Genomic DNA, 22,843 nt, shown 5'->3' with positions numbered 1-22,843 from the left:
GCCGCCGGCTTTGCTGGGCCCGAGCTTATCTAAGATGGACTGATGCAAAGTGGAAAAGTGTTCCGTGGTCTGACGAGTCCACATTTCAAATTATATTTGGAAACAGAGGACGTGGTGTCCTCCAGGACAGAGAGGAAAATAACCATTTGGATTGTTATAGCCGCAAAGTTGAAAAGCCAGCATCAGTGAAGGCACCATTAATGCTGAATGGTCCATAAAGGTTCTATATATATATATATATATATATATATATATATATATATATATATATATATATATATATATATATATATATATATATATATATATATATATATATATATATATATATATATATATATATATATATATATATATGTATGTGTGTGTGTATATGTATTTGTGTGTATATATATATATATATGTATGTACATATATGTATGTATATGTACATATATATGTATGTCCATATATATATATATGTGTGTGTGTGTATTTATATATGTAGTGCTCTCTGGCAGACTTCAGACGGCCCCGGACATGCACTGGCTTAAGCAGGGGACACGTCTGGCACTGCAGGATTTGATTCCCTGTCGGCGTAGTGTGTTACTGATTCGGGTATCCTGATAACAGGTTCCATTAATACAGGTAACGAGTGGAGGACAGAAGAGCTTCTTAAAGAAGAAGTTACAGGTCTGTGAGAGCCAGAGATCTTCCTTGTTTGAAGTGACCAAATACTTATTTTCCACCATAATTTACAAATAAATTCTTTAAAATTCCTAGATCTTTTTTCCACATTCTGTCTCTCACAGTTGAAGTGTACCTATGATGACAATTACATACCTCTGTCATCATTTTAAGTGGGAAAACTTGCACAATCGCTGGCTGACTAAATACTTTTTTTGCCCCAATGTATGTATACTTAATATACATTTAAGTCTCCACTCAGGCTTGATCCCGGGGACCCCAAAGGGTTTTGGCTCAAAATCTCACGATACATGGCCCCATTCATTCTTTCCTTAACACGGATCAATCGTCCTGTCCCCTTAGCATAAAAACAGCCCCAAAGCATGATGTTTCCACCCCCCATGCTTCACAGTAGGTTTGGTGTTCTTGGGATGCAACTCAGTATTCTTCTTCCTCCAAACACCACCAGTTGAGTTTATACCCAAAAAGCTCTATTTTGGTTTCATCTGACCACATGACATTCTCCGTAGTGCTCTCTGGCAAACTTGTGACGGCCCCGGACATGCACTGGCTTAAGCAGGGGACACGTCTGGCACTGCAGGATTTGATTCCCCGTCGGCGTAGTGTGTTACTGATTCAGGTATCCTGATAACAGGTTCCATTAATACAGGTAACGAGTGGAGGACAGAAGAGCTTCTTAAAGAAGAAGTTACAGGTCTGTGAGAGCCAGAGATCTTCCTTGTTTGAAGTGACCAAATACTTATTTTCCACCAAATAAATTCTTAAAAATTCCTACAATGTGAATTCTTGGATTTTTTTTCCCACATTCTGTCTCTCACAGTTGAAGTGTACCTATGATGAAAATGACAGACCTCTGTCATCATTTTAAGTGGGAGAACTTGCACAATCGCTGGCTGAATAAATACTTTTTTGCCCCACTGTATGTATTCATATATCCAAATTGGAGTTGAGTAAGTAGTGGTTAGTAGTGTAAGTGTTTAGTAGTGTTGACGTACTGTCGATGTAACCGTGCAGAGCGACCATCCTGGCTCGCTCGCTGCTGCCTCCATAAGGTGAGTAGTGAAGGTCGTCTGTGAGAGAGGAGGTCATCCTGGCCTGAGGGTGACCTTGGGGATGACCCTGAGGTGCACCACCGGCGTGCTGAGGCGTGTGCTTTTTGTGTCGCGCTCGGCAGTTCTGGAACCACACCTGCGGGCAAAGGTGACACTTTAGCACTTCTGCCGCCTCAAAGTCCTCAGGTGAGAAAGTAGTGTTCACCTGAATGACTCGCCTGCTCAGACCCGTCATGTCCGCCAGTTTCTGCAGCGTCTGAGCGTCAGGGTTGTTGTCCTGCGAGAACTGTGCCTGCATCACCTGGACACACATGCACCATCATCATGTAGCAAGTATCACCTGAGCACACCTGCACCATCATGTAGCAAGTAGCACCTCCACACACCTGCACCATCATGTAGCAAGTAGCACCTCAACACACCTGCACCATCATCAGGTAGCAAGCAGCAACTCAACACACCTGCACCATCATCATGTAGCAAGCAGCACCTCAACACACCTGCACCATCATCAGGTAGCAATCAGCAACTCAACACACATGCACCATCATCATGTAGCAAGTAGCACCTCAACACACCTGCACCATCATCATGTAGCAAGTAGCACCTCAACACACCTGCACCATCATGTAGCAAGCAGCACCTCAACACACCTGCACCATCATCATGTAGCAAGCAGCACCTCCACACACCTGCACCATCATGTAGCAAGTAGCACCTCAACACACCTGCACCATCATCATATAGCAAGCAGCACCTCAACACACCTGCACCATCATCATGTAGCAAGTAGCACCTCAACACACCTGCACCATCATCATATAGCAAGCAGCACCTCAACACACCTGCACCATCATCATGTAGCAAGTAGCACCTCAACACACCTGCACCATCATCATATAGCAAGCAGCACCTCAACACACCTGCACCATCATCATGTAGCAAGTAGCACCTCAACACACGTGCACTATCATCATGTAGCAAGTAGCACCTGAACACACCTGCACCGTCATCATGTAGCAAGCAGCACCTCCACACACCTGCACCATCACCATGTAGCAAGCAGCACCTCAACACACCTGCACCATCATGTAGCAAGCAGCAACTCCACACACCTGCACCATCATCATGTAGCAAGCAGCACCTCAACACACATGCACCATCATCATGTAGCAAGTAGCAACTCCACACACATGCACCATCATTATGTAGCAAGCAGCACCTCCACACACCTGCACCATCATCATGTAGCAAGTAGCACCTGAACACACCTGCACCATCATCATGTAGCAAGTAGCACCTGAACACACCTGCACCATCATCATGTAGCAAGTAGCACCTCAACACACCTGCACCATCATCATGTAGCAAGTAGCACCTCAACACACCTGCACCATCATCATGTAGCAAGCAGCACCTCAACACACCTGCACCATCATCATGTAGCAAGCAGCACCTCCACACACCTGCACCATCATGTAGCAAGTAGCACCTCAACACACCTGCACCATCATGTAGCAAGTAGCACCTCCACACACCTGCACCATCATCATGTAGCAAGCAGCACCTCCACACACCTGCACCATCATCATGTAGCAAGTAGCACCTCAACACACCTGCACCATCATCATGTAGCAAGCAGCACCTCAACACACCTGCACCATCATCATGTAGCAAGCAGCACCTCCACACACCTGCACCATCATCATGTAGCAAGCAGCACCTCAACACACCTGCACCATCATCATGTAGCAAGCAGCACCTGAACACACCTGCACCATCATGTAGCAAGTAGCACCTCAACACACCTGCACCATCATCATGTAGCAAGTATCACCTGAGCACACCTGCACCATCATGTAGCAAGTAGTACCTCAACAAACCTGGACCATCATCATGTAGCAAGTAGCACCTCAACACACCTGCACCGTCATGTAGCAAGCAGCACCTCAACACACCTGCACCATCATGTAGCAAGTAGCACCTCAACACACCTGAACCACCATGTAGCAAGTAGCACCTGAACACACCTGCACCATCATCATGTAGCAAGCAGCACCTCAACACACCTGCACCATCATCATGTAGCAAGCAGCACCTCAACACACCTGCACCATCATCATATACCAAGTAGGACCTGCACACACATGAACTATCATCATGTAGCAAGTAGCACCTCAACACACCTGCACCATCATCATGTAACAAGCAGCATCTCAACACACGTGCACCATCATCATGTAGCAAGCAGCACCTGAACACACTTGCACCATCATCATGTAGCAAGTATCACCTGAGCACACCTGCACCATCATCATGTAGCAAGTAGCACCTGAACACACCTGCACCATCATCATGTAGCAAACAGTACCTCCACACACTTGCACCATCATCATGTAGCAAGTAGCACCTCAACACACCTGCACCATCATGTAGCAAGCAGCACCTCAACACACCTGAACCACCATGTAGCAAGTAGCACCTGAACACACCTGCACCATCATCATGCAGCAAGCAGCACATGAACACACCTGCACCATCATCAGGTAGCAAGCAGCACCTCAACACACCTGCACCATCATCATGTAGCAAGTAGCAACTCCACACACGTGCACTATCATCATGTAGCAAGTAGCACCTCCACACACCTGCACCATCATCATGTAGCAAGTAGCACCTCAACACACCTGCACCATCATCATGTAGCAAGTAGCACCTCAACACACCTACACCATCATGTAGCAAGCAGCACCTCAACACACCTGAACCACCATGTAGCAAGTAGCACCTGAACACACCTGCACCATCATCATGCAGCAAGCAGCACATGAACACACCTGCACCATCATCAGGTAGCAAGCAGCAACTCAACACACCTGCACCATCATCATGTAGCAAGTAGCACCTCAACACACCTGCCCCATCATCAGGTAGCAAGCAGCAACTCAACACACATGCACCATCATCATGTAGCAAGTAGCACCTCCACACACCTGCACCATCATCATGTAGCAAGTAGCAACTCAACACACCTGCACCATCATCATGTAGCAAGTAGCACCTGAACACACGTGCAGTATCATCATGTAGCAAGTAGCACCTCCACACACCTGCACCATCATCATGTAGCAAGTAGCAACTCAACACACCTGCACCATCATCATGTAGCAAGTAGCACCTGAACACACCTGCACCATCATCATGTAGCAAGTAGCACCTGAACACACGTGCAGTATCATCATGTAGCAAGTAGCACCTCCACACACCTGCACCATCATCATGTAGCAAGTAGCACCTCAACACACCTACACCATCATGTAGCAAGCAGCACCTCAACACACCTGAACCACCATGTAGCAAGTAGCACCTGAACACACCTGCACCATCATCATGTAGCAAGCAGCACATGAACACACCTGCACCATCATCATGCAGCAAGCAGCACATGAACACACCTGCACCATCATCAGGTAGCAAGCAGCAACTCAACACACCTGCACCATCATCATGTAGCAAGTAGCACCTCAACACACCTGCACCATCATCAGGTAGCAAGCAGCAACTCAACACACATGCACCATCATCATGTAGCAAGTAGCACCTCCACACACCTGCACCATCATCATGTAGCAAGTAGCAACTCAACACACCTGCACCATCATCATGTAGCAAGTAGCACCTGAACACACGTGCAGTATCATCATGTAGCAAGTAGCACCTCCACACACCTGCACCATCATCATGTAGCAAGTAGCAACTCAACACACCTGCACCATCATCATGTAGCAAGTAGCACCTGAACACACCTGCACCATCATCATGTAGCAAGTAGCACCTGAACACACGTGCAGTATCATCATGTAGCAAGTAGCACCTCCACACACCTGCACCATCATCATGTAGCAAGTAGCAACTCAACACACCTGCACCATCATCATGTAGCAAGTAGCACCTGAACACACGTGCACTATCATCATGTAGCAAGTAGCACCTGAACACACCTGCACCATCATCATGTAGCAAGTAGCACCTGAACACACGTGCAGTATCATCATGTAGCAAGTAGCACCTCCACACACCTGCACCATCATCATGTAGCAAGTAGCAACTCAACACACCTGCACCATCATCATGTAGCAAGCAGCACCTCAACACACCTGCACCATCATCATGTAGCAAGTAGCACCTCAACACACCTGGATCATCATGTAGCAAGTACAATGTATAACCTGTCAATTATTATGTGTGAAGTATAAAGTGTAAAATATAATGTGAAAAGTACAATGCATAAAGTGTCAAGTATAAAGTGTGAAGTATAAAGTGCAAAGTATAAAGTGTAAAGTATAAAAAGTTTCACCTGAAGTTGTTCTGCAGTAAACGAGGTCCGCGCTCGTTTGGCAGGTTTGGGCTGATTGTCTTGTTCTGTGGGCACAGCACCCTCCAGTGTCAGCCCATTTCCTGCCAAATAACACCAAACATAATCAATCCATTTCCTGCCAAATAACACCAAACATTATCAGTCCATTTCCTGCCAAAACCCACCAAACATAATCAGTCCATTTCCTGCCAAATAACACCAAACATAATAAGTCCATTTCCTGCCAAATAACACCAAACATTATCAGTCAATTTCCTGCCAAAACCCACCAAACATAATCAGTCCATTTCCTGCCAAATAACACCAAACACAATCAGTTCATTTCCTGCCAAATAACACCAAACATTATGAGTCTGTTTCCTGACAAATAACACCAAACATTATCAGTCCATTTCCTGCCAAATCCCACCAAACATAATCAGTCCATTTCCTGCCAAATATGACCAAACATAATCACTCCATTTCCTGCCAAATAACACCAAACATAATCAGTTCATTTCCTGCCAAGTAACACCAAACATTTTGAGTCCGTTTCCTGCCAAATAACACCAAATATAATCAGTCCATTTCCTGCCAAATAACACCAAACATAATCACTCCATTTCCCGCCAAATAACACCAAACACCATCAGTCCATTTCCTGCCAAATAACACCAAACATAATCAGTCCATTTCCTGGCATATCACACCAAACACAATCAGTCCATTTCCTGTTAAATAACATCAAACACAATCAGTCCATTTCCTGCCAAATAACACCAAACATAATCAGTTCATTTCCTGCCAAATAACACCAAACATTATGAGTCCGTTTCCTGCCAAATAACACCAAACATAATCAGTCCATTTCCTGCCAAATAACACCAAACATAATCACTCCATTTCCTGCCAAATAACACCAAACATAATCACTCCATTTCCTGCCAAACAACACCAAACCCAATCAGTCCATTTCCTGACAAATAACACCAAAAACAATCAGTCCGTTTCCTGTTAAATAACACCAAACACAATCAGTCCATCTTCTGTTAAATAACCCCAAACAAAATCAGTCCATCTTCTGTTAAATAACACCAAACACAATCAGTCATTTTCCTGTTAAATAACACCAAACACAATCAGTCATTTTCCTGTTAAATAACATCAAACACAATCAGTCCATCTCCTGTTAAATAACACCAAACATAATCACTCCATCTCCTGTTAAATAACACCAAACACAATCAGTCCATCTCCTGTTAGAAAACACCAAACACAATCAGTCCATCTCAGGTTAAATAATACCAAACATAATCAGTCAATTTCCTGTTAAATAACATCAAACACAATCAGTCCATTTCCTGCCAAAAAACACCAAACACAATCCTTCCATCTCCTGTTAAAAAACACCAAACACAATCAGTCCATCTCCTGTTAAATAACACCAAACGCAATCAGTCCATCTTCTGTTAGATAACACCAAACACAGTCAGTCCATCTCCTGTTAGATAACACCAAACACAATCAGTCATCTCCTGTTAAATAACACCAAACACAATCCGTCCATCTCCTGTTAAATAACACCAAACACAGTCAGTCCATCTCCTGTTAGATAACACCAAACACAATCAGTCATCTCCTGTTAAATAACACCAAACACAATCCGTCCATCTCCTGTTAAATAACACCAAACACAATCAGTCCATCTCCTGTTAAATAACACCAAACACAATCAGTCAATTTCCTGCCAAATAACACCAAACATAATCACTCCATCTCCTGTTAAATAAGACCAAACATAATCAGTCCATCTCCTGTTAAAAAACACCAAACACAATCAGTCCATCTCCTGTTGAATAACACCAAACATAATCAGTCCATCTCCTGCCAAATAACACCACACACAATCAGTCCATTTCCTGCCAAATAACACCAAACATAATCACTCCATTTCCTGTTAAATAAGACCAAACATAATCCGTCCATCTCCTGTTAAATAACACCAAACACAATCAGCCCACCTCCTGTTAAATAACACCAAACATAATCAGTCCATCTCCTGTTAAATAACACCAAACACAATCAGTCCACCTCCTGTTAAATAACACCAAACATAATCAGTCCATCTCCTGTTAAAAAACACCAAACACAATCAGTCCATCTCCTGTTAAATAACACCAAACACAATCAGTCCACCTCCTGTTAAATAACACCAAACATAATCAGTCCATCTCCTGTTAAAAAACACCAAACACAATCAGTCCATCTCCTGTTAAATAACACCAAACACAATCAGTCCATCTCCTGTTAAATAACACCAAACACAATCAGTCCATCTTCTGTTAGATAACACCAAACACAATCAGTCCATCTTCTGTTAAATAACACCAAACACAATCAGTCCATCTTCTGTTAAATAACACCAAACACAATCAGTCCATCTCCTGCCAAAAAACACCAAACACAATCACTCCATCTCCTGTTAAATAACACCAAACACAATCAGTCCATCTTCTGTTAGATAACACCAAACACAATCAGTCCATCTCCAACACCAAACGTAATCACTCCATCTCCTGTTAAATAACACCAAACACAATCAGTCCATCTTCTGTTAGATAACACCAAACACAATCAGTCCATCTCCTGTTAAATAACACCAAACACAATCAGTCCATCTCCTGTTAAATAACACCAAACACAATCAGTCCATCTCCTGTTAGATAACATTTTTGGTTAAAATCTTTGTTTGTAGTTAAAAATCTTTTCTTTGAATTTTTTTTTTTTTTTGCAGACAAATCATTTTGGAAAACTCAAAATGTTTTTTATGTATTTTCCCTAATTTCTTTGGTCCCAAATTTTGGAGTAGAAATGTTTTTTTTTTTTCATTGAGAATTTTTGTGTAAAAATATTTTTCTAATTGGTTGAAACTTTTTTTGGGAGTTCCAACTAATTTTGGATGTTAAAATCTTTGATCATGAAGTCACATGACCTTATTAGTGTCTGTTCCTAATCAAATGGCTCCTTTTCAACTTTGGTTGCACAAAAAAAAAAGAATTGCTGGCAAAGTACGTTGCCATGGTTACACATGTAGTTAGCAGGTAAGGGCACAAAAAGCACAGCCACGTTTCCACACGGACTGTGTTCCTAATCAAGTGGCCTGTTTTTTTCCCCATCACAATTGAGGACTTTGGCTTATTATTGCATCAGCGTGGTTGCTGACGTTTGTGAGGGCGCCAGAGGGCGGTTCAGCTTGCCGTCGTCGTTTAGGGTGGGATACGTACCGCTCTCGGCTGCCCGCTTGAGGTTGTCCACCATGGTGTCGTAGTGGATCCTGCACAGGACTTTCTCCTCCACCAGGCCAAACTCCTCCCCCGTGGACAGCTGGCGCTTGCAGGAGAAGCAGGCGAAGCACGCCAGGTGGTAAGCGTTGCCGCGGGCGCGCCGCACCCAGTCGCTGGCGTAGATCTGCCGGCCGCAGCGGGCACACTTGGTACCAAACCTACTGCGAGGACAGGAGGACACACACTGAGGCACGGCTTTGTCTCTTCGTCATCAACACACACACACACACACACACAAAACTATACAACATAATAATTCATCATCAAAACACACACACACACACACAAAACTATGCAACATAATACTTCATCATCAACACACACACACACACACAACTCTATAAAACATAATAATTCATCATCACACACACACACACACACACACACACACACAAAACTATACAACATAATACTTCATCATCAACACACACACACACACACAACTATACAACATAATAATTCATCATCAACACACACACACACACACACACACACACACAAAACTATACAACATAATACTTCATCATCAACACACACACACACAACTCTATGAAACATGTTACTTCATCAACACACACACACAACTCTATACAACATAATACTTCATCATCAACACACACACACAACTCTATGCAACATAATACTTCATCATCAACACACACACACACACAAAACTATGCAACATAATACTTCATCATCAACACACACACACACACACACAACTCTATACAACATAATAATTCATCATCAACACAAACACACAACTCTATAATACATAATAATTCATCAACACACACACATACACACACACAAAACTATGCAACATAATACTTCATCATCAACACACACACAACTCTATAAAACATAATAATTCATCATCAACACATACACACACACACACACACACACACAAAACTATGCAACATAATACTTCATCATCAACACACACACAACTCTATAAAACATAATAATTCATCATCAACACACACACAAAACTATGCAACATAATACTTCATCATCAACACACACACAACTATACAACATAATAATTCATCATCAATACAAACACACACACACACACAACTCTATAAAACATAATAATTCATCAACACACACACACACACAAAACTATGCAACATAATACTTCATCATCAACACACACACAACTCTATAAAACATAATAATTCATCATCAACACACAAACAAAACTATGCAACATAATACTTCATCATCAACACACACACAACTATACAACATAATAATTCATCATCAATACAAACACACACACACACACAACTCTATAAAACATAATAATTCATCAACACACACACACACACAAAACTATGCAACATAATACTTCATCATCAACACACACACACACAACTCTATAAAACATAATAATTCATCAACACATACACACACACAAAACTATACAACATAATACTTCATCATCAACACACACACACACACACACAACTATACAACATAATAATTCATCATCAACACACACACACACAAAACTATACAACATAATACTTCATCATCAACACACACACACACAACTCTAAGCAACATGTTACTTCATCATCAACATACACACACAACTCTATAAAACATAATAATTCATCATCAACACACACACACACAACTCTATAAAACATAATAATTTATCATCAACACACACACACAACTCTATAAAACATAATAATTCATCAACACACACACACACACACACACACACACACAACTATGCAACATAATACTTCATCATCAACACACACACAACTCTATAAAACATAATAATTCATCAACACACACACACACACACACACACACACACACAAAACTATACAACATAATACTTCATCAAAACACACACACAAACAACTTTATGCAACATGTTACTTGATCATCACACACACGCACACACACAACTCTATACAACATAATACTTCATCATCAACACACACACACACACACACACACACACACAACTCTATACAACATAATACTTCATCATCAACACACACACACACCTCTATAAAACATAATAATTCATCAACACACACACATACACACACACAAAACTATACAACATAATACTTCAACAACACACACAAATCTATGCAACATGTTACTTCATCATCAACACACACACAACTCTATACAACATAATCATCATCAACACACACACAACTCTATGCAACATGTTACTTCATCATCAACACATACACACACAACTCTATACAACATAATAATTCATCATCAACACACACACACACACAGAACTCTATGCAACATGTTACTTCATCATCAACACACACACACACACACACACACACACACACACAACTCTATGCAACATGTCACTTCATCATCAACACACACACACAACTCTATGCAACATGTTACTTCATCATCAACACACACACACACAACTCTATACAACATAATACTTCATCATCAACACACACACACACACAACTCTATGCAACATAATACTTCATCATCAACACACACACACACACACACACAAAACTATGCAACATAATACTTCATCATCAACACACACACACACACACACACAACTCTATACAACATAATAATTCATCATCAACACAAACACACACACACGCAACTCTATAATACATAATAATTCATCAACACACACACATACACACACACAAAACTATGCAACATAATACTTCATCATCAACACACACACAACTCTATAAAACATAATAATTCATCATCAACACACACACAAAACTATGCAACATAATACTTCATCATCAACACACACACAACTCTATAAAACATAATAATTCATCATCAACACACACACAAAACTATACAACATAATAATTCATCATCAATACAAACACACACACACACACAACTCTATAAAACATAATAATTCATCAACACACACACACACACAAAACTATGCAACATAATACTTCATCATCAACACACACACAACTCTATAAAACATAATAATTCATCATCAATACACACACACACACACACACACAAAACTATGCAACATAATACTTCATCATCAACACACACACACACAACTCTATAAAACATAATAATTCATCAACACATACACACACACACACACAAAACTATACAACATAATACTTCATCATCAACACACACACACACACACAACTATACAACATAATAATTCATCATCAACACACACACACACACACACAAAACTATACAACATAATACTTCATCATCAACACACACACACACAACTCTAAGCAACATGTTACTTCATCATCAACATACACACACAACTCTATAAAACATAATAATTCATCATCAACACACACACACACACAACTCTATAAAACATAATAATTTATCATCAACACACACACACAACTCTATAAAACATAATTCATCAACACACACACACACACACACACACACACATACACACACAACTATGCAACATAATACTTCATCATCAACACACACACAACTCTATAAAACATAATAATTCATCAACACACACACACACACACACACACACACAAAACTATACAACATAATACTTAATCAAAACACACACACAAACAACTTTATGCAACATGTTACTTGATCATCACACACACGCACACACACAACTCTATACAACATAATAATTCATCATCAACACACACACACACACACACACACACACACACACACACAAAACTATACAACATAATACTTCATCATCAACACAAACACACACACACACACACAACTCTATACAACATGTCACTCATGATAGCCTCCACCTTTCTTCATGGAAATAAACACAAGTTTCATTTAAAGTGATATATATACACACACACACACACACAAATACATAAATATACATATATATATATACACACACAAATATACATATATAAAATTTCACGGTAAACAAAATTAAAATATAATTTTTCAAGTCACAGTAATTCAGTGTAAAAAAAAAAAACACTGTCACGGCTCATGCACGATCCCACATGTCATCTGCCGGGACACCGTCCTTCTCGCATGGCAGCCACGCTAATGCAAGGCTGCGGGCAATCTTCAATCAGCGCACCTGGAGCTGACGAGGGCAGGCAGCATAAAGACCAGTGGACCCGAAGACCCAGTGCCAGAACGTAGTTAACTCTGGGTGTAAGCATCCCATCTCTGGCTTCTATTCTCCGTGTCTTCTCTGTTCCCGTGTCTTATGTCCTTTGTGATTCCAGTAGTGCCTTCCCTGTTATCGTGTCTTATGTCCTTTGTGTTTCCAGTAGTGCCTTCCCTGTTCCCGTGTCTTATGTCCTTTGTGATTCCAGTAGTGCCTTCCCTGCTCTTGTGTCTTATGTCCTTTGTGATTCCAGTAGTGCCTTCCCTGTTCCCGTGTCTTATGTCCTTTGTGATTCCAGTAGTGCCTTCCCTGCTCTTGTGTCTTATGTCCTTTGTGATTCCAGTAGTGCCTTCCCTGTTTTTGTGTCTTATGTCCTTTGTGTTTCCAGTAGTGCCTTCCCTGTTCTCGTGTCTTATGTCCTTTGTGATTCCAGTAGTGCCTTCCCTGTTCTCGTGTCTTATGTCCTTTGTGATTCCAGTAGTGCCTTCCCTGTTCTCGTGTCTTATGTCCTTTGTGATTCCAGTAGTGCCTTCCCTGTTCTCGTGTCTTATGTCCTTTGTGATTCCAGTAGTGCCTTCCCTGTTCTTGTGTCTTATGTCCTTTGTGATTCCAGTAGTGCCTTCCCTGTTCTTGTGTCTTATGTCCTTTGTGTTTCCAGTAGTGCCTTCCCTGTTCTCGTGTCTTATGTCCTTTGTGATTCCAGTAGTGCCTTCCCTGTTCTTGTGTCTTATGTCCTTTGTGTTTCCAGTAGTGCCTTCCCTGTTCTTGTGTCTTATGTCCTTTGTGATTCCAGTAGTGCCTTCCCTGTTCTCGTGTTTTATGTCCTTTGTGATTCCAGTAGTGCCTTCCCTGTTCTTGTGTCTTATGTCCTTTGTGATTCCAGTAGTGCCTTCCCTGTTCTCGTGTCTTATGTCCTTTGTGATTCCAGTAGTGCCTTCCCTGTTCTTGTGTCTTATGTCTTTTGTGATTCCAGTAGTGCCTTCCCTGTTCTCGTGTCTTATGTCCTTTGTGATTCCAGTAGTGCCTTCCCTGTTCCCGTGTCTTATGTCCTTTGTGATTCCAGTAGTGCCTTCCCTGTTCTTGTGTCTTATGTCCTTTGTGATTCCAGTAGTGCCTTCCCTGTTCTCGTGTCTTATGTCCTTTGTGATTCCAGTAGTGCCTTCCCTGTTCTCGTGTCTTATGTCCTTTGTGATTCCAGTAGTGCCTTCCCTGTTCTCGTGTCTTATGTCCTTTGTGATTCCAGTAGTGCCTTCCCTGTTCTCGTGTCTTATGTCCTTTGTGATTCCAGTAGTGCCTTCCCTGTTCTTGTGTCTTATGTCCTTTGTGATTCCAGTAGTGCCTTCCCTGTTCTTGTGTCTTATGTCCTTTGTGATTCCAGTAGTGCCTTCCCTGTTCTTGTGTCTTATGTCCTTTGTGTTTCCAGTAGTGCCTTCCCTGTTCTCGTGTCTTATGTCCTTTGTGATTCCAGTAGTGCCTTCCCTGTTCTTGTGTCTTATGTCCTTTGTGTTTCCAGTAGTGCCTTCCCTGTTCTTGTGTCTTATGTCCTTTGTGTTTCCAGTAGTGCCTTCCCTGTTCTTGTGTCTTATGTCCTTTGTGTTTCCAGTAGTGCCTTCCCTGTTCTTGTGTCTTATGTCCTTTGTGATTCCAGTAGTGCCTTCCCTGTTCTCGTGTCTTATGTCCTTTGTGTTTCCAGTAGTGCCTTCCCTGTTCTCGTGTCTTATGTCCTTTGTGATTCCAGTAGTGCCTTCCCTGTTCTTGTGTCTTATGTCCTTTGTGATTCCAGTAGTGCCTTCCCTGTTCTTGTGTCTTATGTCCTTTGTGTTTCCAGTAGTGCCTTCCCTGTTCTTGTGTCTTATGTCCTTTGTGATTCCAGTAGTGCCTTCCCTGTTCTCGTGTCTTATGTCCTTTGTGTTTCCAGTAGTGCCTTCCCTGTTCTCGTGTCTTATGTCCTTTGTGATTCCAGTAGTGCCTTCCCTGTTCTTGTGTCTTATGTCCTTTGTGTTTCCAGTAGTGCCTTCCCTGTTCTTGTGTCTTATGTCCTTTGTGATTCCAGTAGTGCCTTCCCTGTTCTCGTGTCTTATGTCCTTTGTGTTTCCAGTAGTGCCTTCCCTGTTCTCGTGTCTTATGTCCTTTGTGATTCCAGTAGTGCCTTCCCTGTTCTTGTGTCTTATGTCCTTTGTGTTTCCAGTAGTGCCTTCCCTGTTCTTGTGTCTTATGTCCTTTGTGATTCCAGTAGTGCCTTCCCTGTTCTCGTGTCTTATGTCCTTTGTGATTCCAGTAGTGCCTTCCCTGTTCTCGTGTCTTATGTCCTTTGTGATTCCAGTAGTGCCTTCCCTGTTCTCGTGTCTTATGTCCTTTGTGATTCCAGTAGTGCCTTCCCTGTTCTCGTGTCTTATGTCCTTTGTGATTCCAGTAGTGCCTTCCCTGTTCTCGTGTCTTATGTCCTTTGTGATTCCAGTAGTGCCTTCCCTGTTCTTGTGTCTTATGTCCTTTGTGATTCCAGTAGTGCCTTCCCTGTTCTTGTGTCTTATGTCCTTTGTGATTCCAGTAGTGCCTTCCCTGTTCTTGTGTCTTATGTCCTTTGTGTTTCCAGTAGTGCCTTCCCTGTTCTCGTGTCTTATGTCCTTTGTGATTCCAGTAGTGCCTTCCCTGTTCTTGTGTCTTATGTCCTTTGTGTTTCCAGTAGTGCCTTCCCTGTTCTTGTGTCTTATGTCCTTTGTGTTTCCAGTAGTGCCTTCCCTGTTCTTGTGTCTTATGTCCTTTGTGTTTCCAGTAGTGCCTTCCCTGTTCTTGTGTCTTATGTCCTTTGTGATTCCAGTAGTGCCTTCCCTGTTCTCGTGTCTTATGTCCTTTGTGTTTCCAGTAGTGCCTTCCCTGTTCTCGTGTCTTATGTCCTTTGTGATTCCAGTAGTGCCTTCCCTGTTCTTGTGTCTTATGTCCTTTGTGATTCCAGTAGTGCCTTCCCTGTTCTTGTGTCTTATGTCCTTTGTGTTTCCAGTAGTGCCTTCCCTGTTCTTGTGTCTTATGTCCTTTGTGATTCCAGTAGTGCCTTCCCTGTTCTCGTGTCTTATGTCCTTTGTGTTTCCAGTAGTGCCTTCCCTGTTCTCGTGTCTTATGTCCTTTGTGATTCCAGTAGTGCCTTCCCTGTTCTTGTGTCTTATGTCCTTTGTGTTTCCAGTAGTGCCTTCCCTGTTCTTGTGTCTTATGTCCTTTGTGATTCCAGTAGTGCCTTCCCTGTTCTCGTGTCTTATGTCCTTTGTGTTTCCAGTAGTGCCTTCCCTGTTCTCGTGTCTTATGTCCTTTGTGATTCCAGTAGTGCCTTCCCTGTTCTTGTGTCTTATGTCCTTTGTGTTTCCAGTAGTGCCTTCCCTGTTCTTGTGTCTTATGTCCTTTGTGATTCCAGTAGTGCCTTCCCTGTTCTCGTGTCTTATGTCCTTTGTGTTTCCAGTAGTGCCTTCCCTGTTCTCGTGTCTTATGTCCTTTGTGATTCCAGTAGTGCCTTCCCTGTTCTTGTGTCTTATGTCCTTTGTGATTCCAGTAGTGCCTTCCCTGTTCTTGTGTCTTATGTCCTTTGTGTTTCCAGTAGTGCCTTCCCTGTTCTTGTGTCTTATGTCCTTTGTGATTCCAGTAGTGCCTTCCCTGTTCTCGTGTCTTATGTCCTTTGTGTTTCCAGTAGTGCCTTCCCTGTTCTCGTGTCTTATGTCCTTTGTGATTCCAGTAGTGCCTTCCCTGTTCTTGTGTCTTATGTCCTTTGTGATTCCAGTAGTGCCTTCCCTGTTCTTGTGTCTTATGTCCTTTGTGTTTCCAGTAGTGCCTTCCCTGTTCTTGTGTCTTATGTCCTTTGTGATTCCAGTAGTGCCTTCCCTGTTCTTGTGTCTTATGTCCTTTGTGTTTCCAGTAGTGCCTTCCCTGTTCTTGTGTCTTATGTCCTTTGTGTTTCCAGTAGTGCCTTCCCTGTTCTCGTGTCTTATGTCCTTTGTGATTCCAGTAGTGCCTTCCCTGTTCTCGTGTCTTATGTCCTTTGTGATTCCAGTAGTGCCTTCCCTGTTCTCGTGTCTTATGTCCTTTGTGATTCCAGTAGTGCCTTCCCTGTTCTCGTGTCTTATGTCCTTTGTGATTCCAGTAGTGCCTTCCCTGTTCTCGTGTCTTATGTCCTTTGTGATTCCAGTAGTGCCTTCCCTGTTCTCGTGTCTTATGTCCTTTGTGATTCCAGTAGTGCCTTCCCTGTTCTCGTGTCTTATGTCCTTTGTGATTCCAGTAGTGCCTTCCCTGTTCTTGTGTCTTATGTCCTTTGTGTTTCCAGTAGTGCCTTCCCTGTTCTTGTGTCTTATGTCCTTTGTGATTCCAGTAGTGCCTTCCCTGTTCTCGTGTCTTATGTCCTTTGTGATTCCAGTAGTGCCTTCCCTGTTCTCGTGTCTTATGTCCTTTGTGATTCCAGTAGTGCCTTCATGAGGGAAGGAGACATGAGGGAAGGACATGAGGGAAGGAGACAAGAGGGAAGGAGATGAGGGAAAGAGATGAGGGAAGGACATGAGGGAATAAGATGAGGGAAGGAGATGAGGGAAGGAGACATGAGGGAAGGAGACATGAGGGAAGGAGACATGAGGGAAGGACATGAGGGAAGGACATGAGGGAAGGAGACAAGAGGGAAGGAGATGAGGGAAAGAGATGAGGGAAGGACATGAGGGAATAAGATGAGGGAAGGAGATGAGGGAAGGAGACATGAGGGAAGGACATGAGGGAATAAGATGAGGGAAGGAGACATGAGGGAAGGACATGAGGGAATAAAATGAGGGAAGGAGATGAGAGAAGGAGACATGAGGGAAGGACATGAGGGAAAGACATGAGGGAAGGAGACTCGAGGGAAGGAGATGAGGGAAAGAGATGAGGGAAGGACATGAGGGAAGGAGATGAGGGAAGGAGACATGAGGGAAGGAGACATGAGGGAAGGAGCTGAGGGAAGGAGACATGAGGGAAGGAGAAATGAGGGAAGGACATGAGGGAAAGACATGAGGGAAGGAAACAAGAAGGAAGGAGATGAGGGAAAGAGATGAGGGAAGGGCATGAGGGAATGAGATGAGGGAAGGAGATGAGGGAAGGAGACATGAGGGAAGGAGACATGAGAGAAGGACATGAGGGAAAGACATGAGGGAAGGAGACTAGAGGGAAGGAGATGAGGGAAAGAGATGAGGGAAGGACATGAGGGAATAAGATGAGGGAAGGAGATGAGGGAAGGAGACATGAGGGAAGGAGATGAGGGAAGGAGACATGAGGGAAGGAGACATGAGGGAAGGACATGAGGGAAAGACATGAGGGAAGGAGACATGAGGGAAAGACATGAGGGAAGGATATGAGGGAAGGACATGAGGGAATAAGATGAGGGAAGGAGATGAGGGAAGGAGACATGAGGGAAGGAGACATGAGGGAAGGAGACATGAGGGAAGGAGATGAGGGAAGGAGCTGAGGGAAGGAGACGTGAGGGAAGGAAACATGAGGGAAGGACATGAGGGAAAGACATGAGGGAAGGAGACAAGAGGGAAGGAGATGAGGGAATAAGATGAGGGAAGGAGATGAGGGAAGGAGACATGAGGGAAGGAGACATGAGGGAAAGACATGAGGGAAGGAGACAAGAGGGAAGGAGATGAGGGAAGGAGACATGAGGGAAGGACATGAGGGAAAGACATGAGGGAAGGAGATGAGGGAATAAGATGAGGGAAGGAGATGAGGGAAGGAGACATGAGGGAAGGAGACATGAGGGAAGGAGACATGAGGGAAGGAGACAAGGGAAGGAGACATGAGGGAAAGACATGAGGAAAGGAGACTAGAGGGAATGAGATGAGGGAAAGAGATGAGGGAAGGAGATGAGGGAATAAGACGAGGGAAGGAGATGAGGGAAGGAGACATGAGGGAAGGAGACATGAGGGAAGGAGACAAGGGAAGGAGACATGAGGGAAAGACATGAGGAAAGGAGACTAGAGGGAATAAGATGAGGGAAAGAGATGAGGGAAGGAGTTGAGGGAAGGAGACATGAGGGAAGGAGATGAGGGAAGGACATGAGGGAAGGAGACATGAGGGAAGGACATGAGGGAAAGACATGAGGGAAGGAGATGAGGGAATAAGATGAGGGAAGGAGATGAGGGAAGGAGACATGAGGGAAGGAGACATGAGGGAAGGAGACAAGGGAAGGAGACATGAGGGAAAGACATGAGGGAAGGAGACTAGAGGGAATGAGATGAGGGAAAGAGATGAGGGAAGGACATGAGGGAATAAGATGAGGGAAGGAGACATGAGGGAAGGAGTTGAGGGAAGGAGACATGAGGGAAGGAGATGAGGGAAAGGACATGAGGGAAGGAGATGAGGGAAGGAGATGAGGGAAAGAGATGAGGGAAGGACATGAGGGAAGGACATGAGGGAAGGAGATGAGGGAAGGAGACATGAGGGAAGGAGTTGAGGGAAGGAGACATGAGGGAAGGAGATGAGGGAAGGACATGAGGGAAGGAGATGAGGGAAGGAGACATGAGGGAAGCAGCACAACTCAAGTCCTCCACTCCAAGTCGGTCTGTGACGTCTTATTTTCAGGACTTCCATGTTTATCAATAATAATAATAATACCAATAATAATAATAACATAATAATAATAATAATAATAATAATTACAATAACAACAACAATAATAATACAACTATAACAATAATAAAAATAATAACAATTATAATAAAAATAGCAATAACAATAATAGTAATAATTATAATAACAATAATAACAACAATAAGAATCATGACAGTAACAATAATAAAAACAACAATAATAACAATAAAAATAACAAAAATAATAATATTTATAACAATAAAAATTATATTAATAATAGTAATATAATAACAATAATAATAACCACAATAATAGCAATAACAACAACAATGATAATACCAATAATATTAATAATAATAATAACGATAATAATAATAATAAAAACAACAATAACTATAATAATAAAAACAACAATAATAATTATAACAGCAATAATAATAATAATAACAATAGCAACAACAATATCAATAATAACAATAACAAAAAAATAATAATAATAATAACAATAATAATAATAACAACAATAATAATCATAATAAAAATAATAATAATAACAACAAAATAATAATAATAACAAAAATAATATTAAGAATAATGATAATGATATTAATACTGGACATGAAAACATTGTAGAGGTAACACGAGAAGAATTGTACAAAAGCAGACAGAAGTCCACAGATCATGTTTTAACCTTGTAAAAAATACTATTACACAAGAGTGTAGTAAAAGATGAAAAGTAACAATCAAATGTTGTAATGTGGACTCCAACAATACAAAACTGCCATGCAGACTGTTTTTTTTCTTCTTCTTTTTAAAACAGCCATTGCTCAAAAAATAATAATGAATCAAAATCAATGATTGACCTATTTTAGGCTCCAATGACTTCACATCAAATATTACACTTTGAAATGTTGTTTATGTTGTGTGTTTGCCATGAAATAACTACGTTTACCACCACAAAAAGGCCATAAAACAAACAAAAAAAAGATGGATTATTGACCTATTTATGACTCCGATTACTTCACATCAAATATTACACTTTCAAAAAAAATTGGGGGAAAATATTGCCATAAAATAATTTACAATGACAAAAAGAGCAAAGGAAACCTTAATTAAATTAAAATAAAGTATAATTATTGGATTGAAGTGTTGAAAGTGAAAGTGAAACTGCATGACTTAAATTGAACACGTTTATGAGTTAGACCATTTTGGATCCCCAGGATTATTCTTCTTTATTTTTTTAAACTGTCATTCTTCTAGGCTGGTTATGAATTATTGACCTATTTATGGCTGCAATGACTTTACAGCAAATGTTACACTTTTGCAACACTTCTTGAAAGATAAATATTGCATATTTTGTGTTTTTGTCATAGAAGAAATATTATATTCTCATATGTTGCCATCCAAGCAACGTTATCATGGACGCCCCTGCTTATTTCAGCAAGACGATGCCAAGCCACGGGGCTTCGTAGTAAAAGAGTGCGGGTACTAGACTGGCCTGCCTTTAGTCCAGACATTGAAAATGTGTGAAGGCTGAAATATGAGGCAGGAGACTGTTGAACAACTTCAGCTGTACATCAAGCAAGAATGGGAAATAATTGCACTAAAAAAAATGTGTCTCCTCAGTTTACTGAGTGTTGTTCAAAGGAAAGGCCATGTAACACACTGGTAAAAATACCTTTTAAACAATGTGTTGCTGCCATTACGTTCTAACTTCATGATTATTTGCTGAATAAAATGTTGTTTGTCAGTGTGAAGATGAAATATCTTGTCTTTGCAGTCTATTCACTTGAATAAAAGTTGAAAAGGATTAGTTGTAGTCTCTTTTTATTTAGCTTTTACACAAGCTGACTACTGAAACTGCTTTTGGCCGTTCTACTTCATACATCATAAGTCATTAATAGTTTATCACACATCCTACCTCATACATCATATGTCATGTACAACACACGTCATACATCAAATACGTCATACATCATATGTCATATACATCATACGTCATATATGTCATATACATCATACGTCATATATGTCATATACATCATACATCATATACATCATACATCATATACATCATACATCATATACGTCATATACACCATACGTCATATACGTCATATACACCATGTCATATACATCATACGTCATATACATCATAGGTCATATACGTCATACGTCATACACATCATGCGTCATATATAACATACGTCACACATCATACGCATCATACGCGATATGTCATTCATCATTTGTCACACATCATACGTCATATACATCATATGTCGTATAATGATATGTCATATACATCATACGTCATGTCATATACATCATACATCATATACATCATATGTCATATACATCATATGTCGTATAATGATATGTCATATACATCATATGTCGTATAATGATATGTCATATACATCATACGTCATGTCATATACATCATACATCATATACATTATATGTCATATACATCATATGTCATATACATCATTTGTCATACGTCATTCATCATTCATCACACATCATACGTTCTATGTCAAACGTCCTTCATACATCCTATGTCATACATCATACATCCTATGTCACTTACATCATACATCCCATGTCAGATACATCCAATATCCTACATCATACATCCTATGTCATACATCATACATCATACATTTTGTCAGATACATCCCATGTC

General features: G+C 41.3%; 1 protein-coding gene across 2 annotated transcripts in view; it reads right to left on the bottom strand.

Annotated features, from left to right (window-relative positions):
* Positions 1-22,843, bottom strand: part of lhx6a (LIM homeobox 6a) — a 52,706-nt gene that overhangs the window by 2,789 nt on the left and 27,074 nt on the right. The window contains exons 5-8 of one of the 2 annotated variants that reach the window (XM_061907744.1): positions 9,381-9,601; positions 6,097-6,197; positions 1,945-2,040; positions 1,683-1,875 (exon numbers count right to left, since the gene is read on the bottom strand). In XM_061907744.1, coding sequence (XP_061763728.1) covers positions 1,683-1,875; positions 1,945-2,040; positions 6,097-6,197; positions 9,381-9,601 — 611 coding nt within the window. The remainder of the gene's footprint in view (positions 1-1,682; positions 1,876-1,944; positions 2,041-6,096; positions 6,198-9,380; positions 9,602-22,843) is intronic. The other variant, XM_061907745.1, reaches the window with a different exon arrangement.

This window comes from Nerophis ophidion, linkage group LG08 (assembly GCF_033978795.1).
Source record: "Nerophis ophidion isolate RoL-2023_Sa linkage group LG08, RoL_Noph_v1.0, whole genome shotgun sequence".
Classification (NCBI taxonomy): domain Eukaryota; kingdom Metazoa; phylum Chordata; class Actinopteri; order Syngnathiformes; family Syngnathidae; genus Nerophis; species Nerophis ophidion.
The sequence above is the reverse complement of the archived record's forward strand: the minus strand, read 5'-3'. Positions and strand labels throughout refer to the sequence as shown.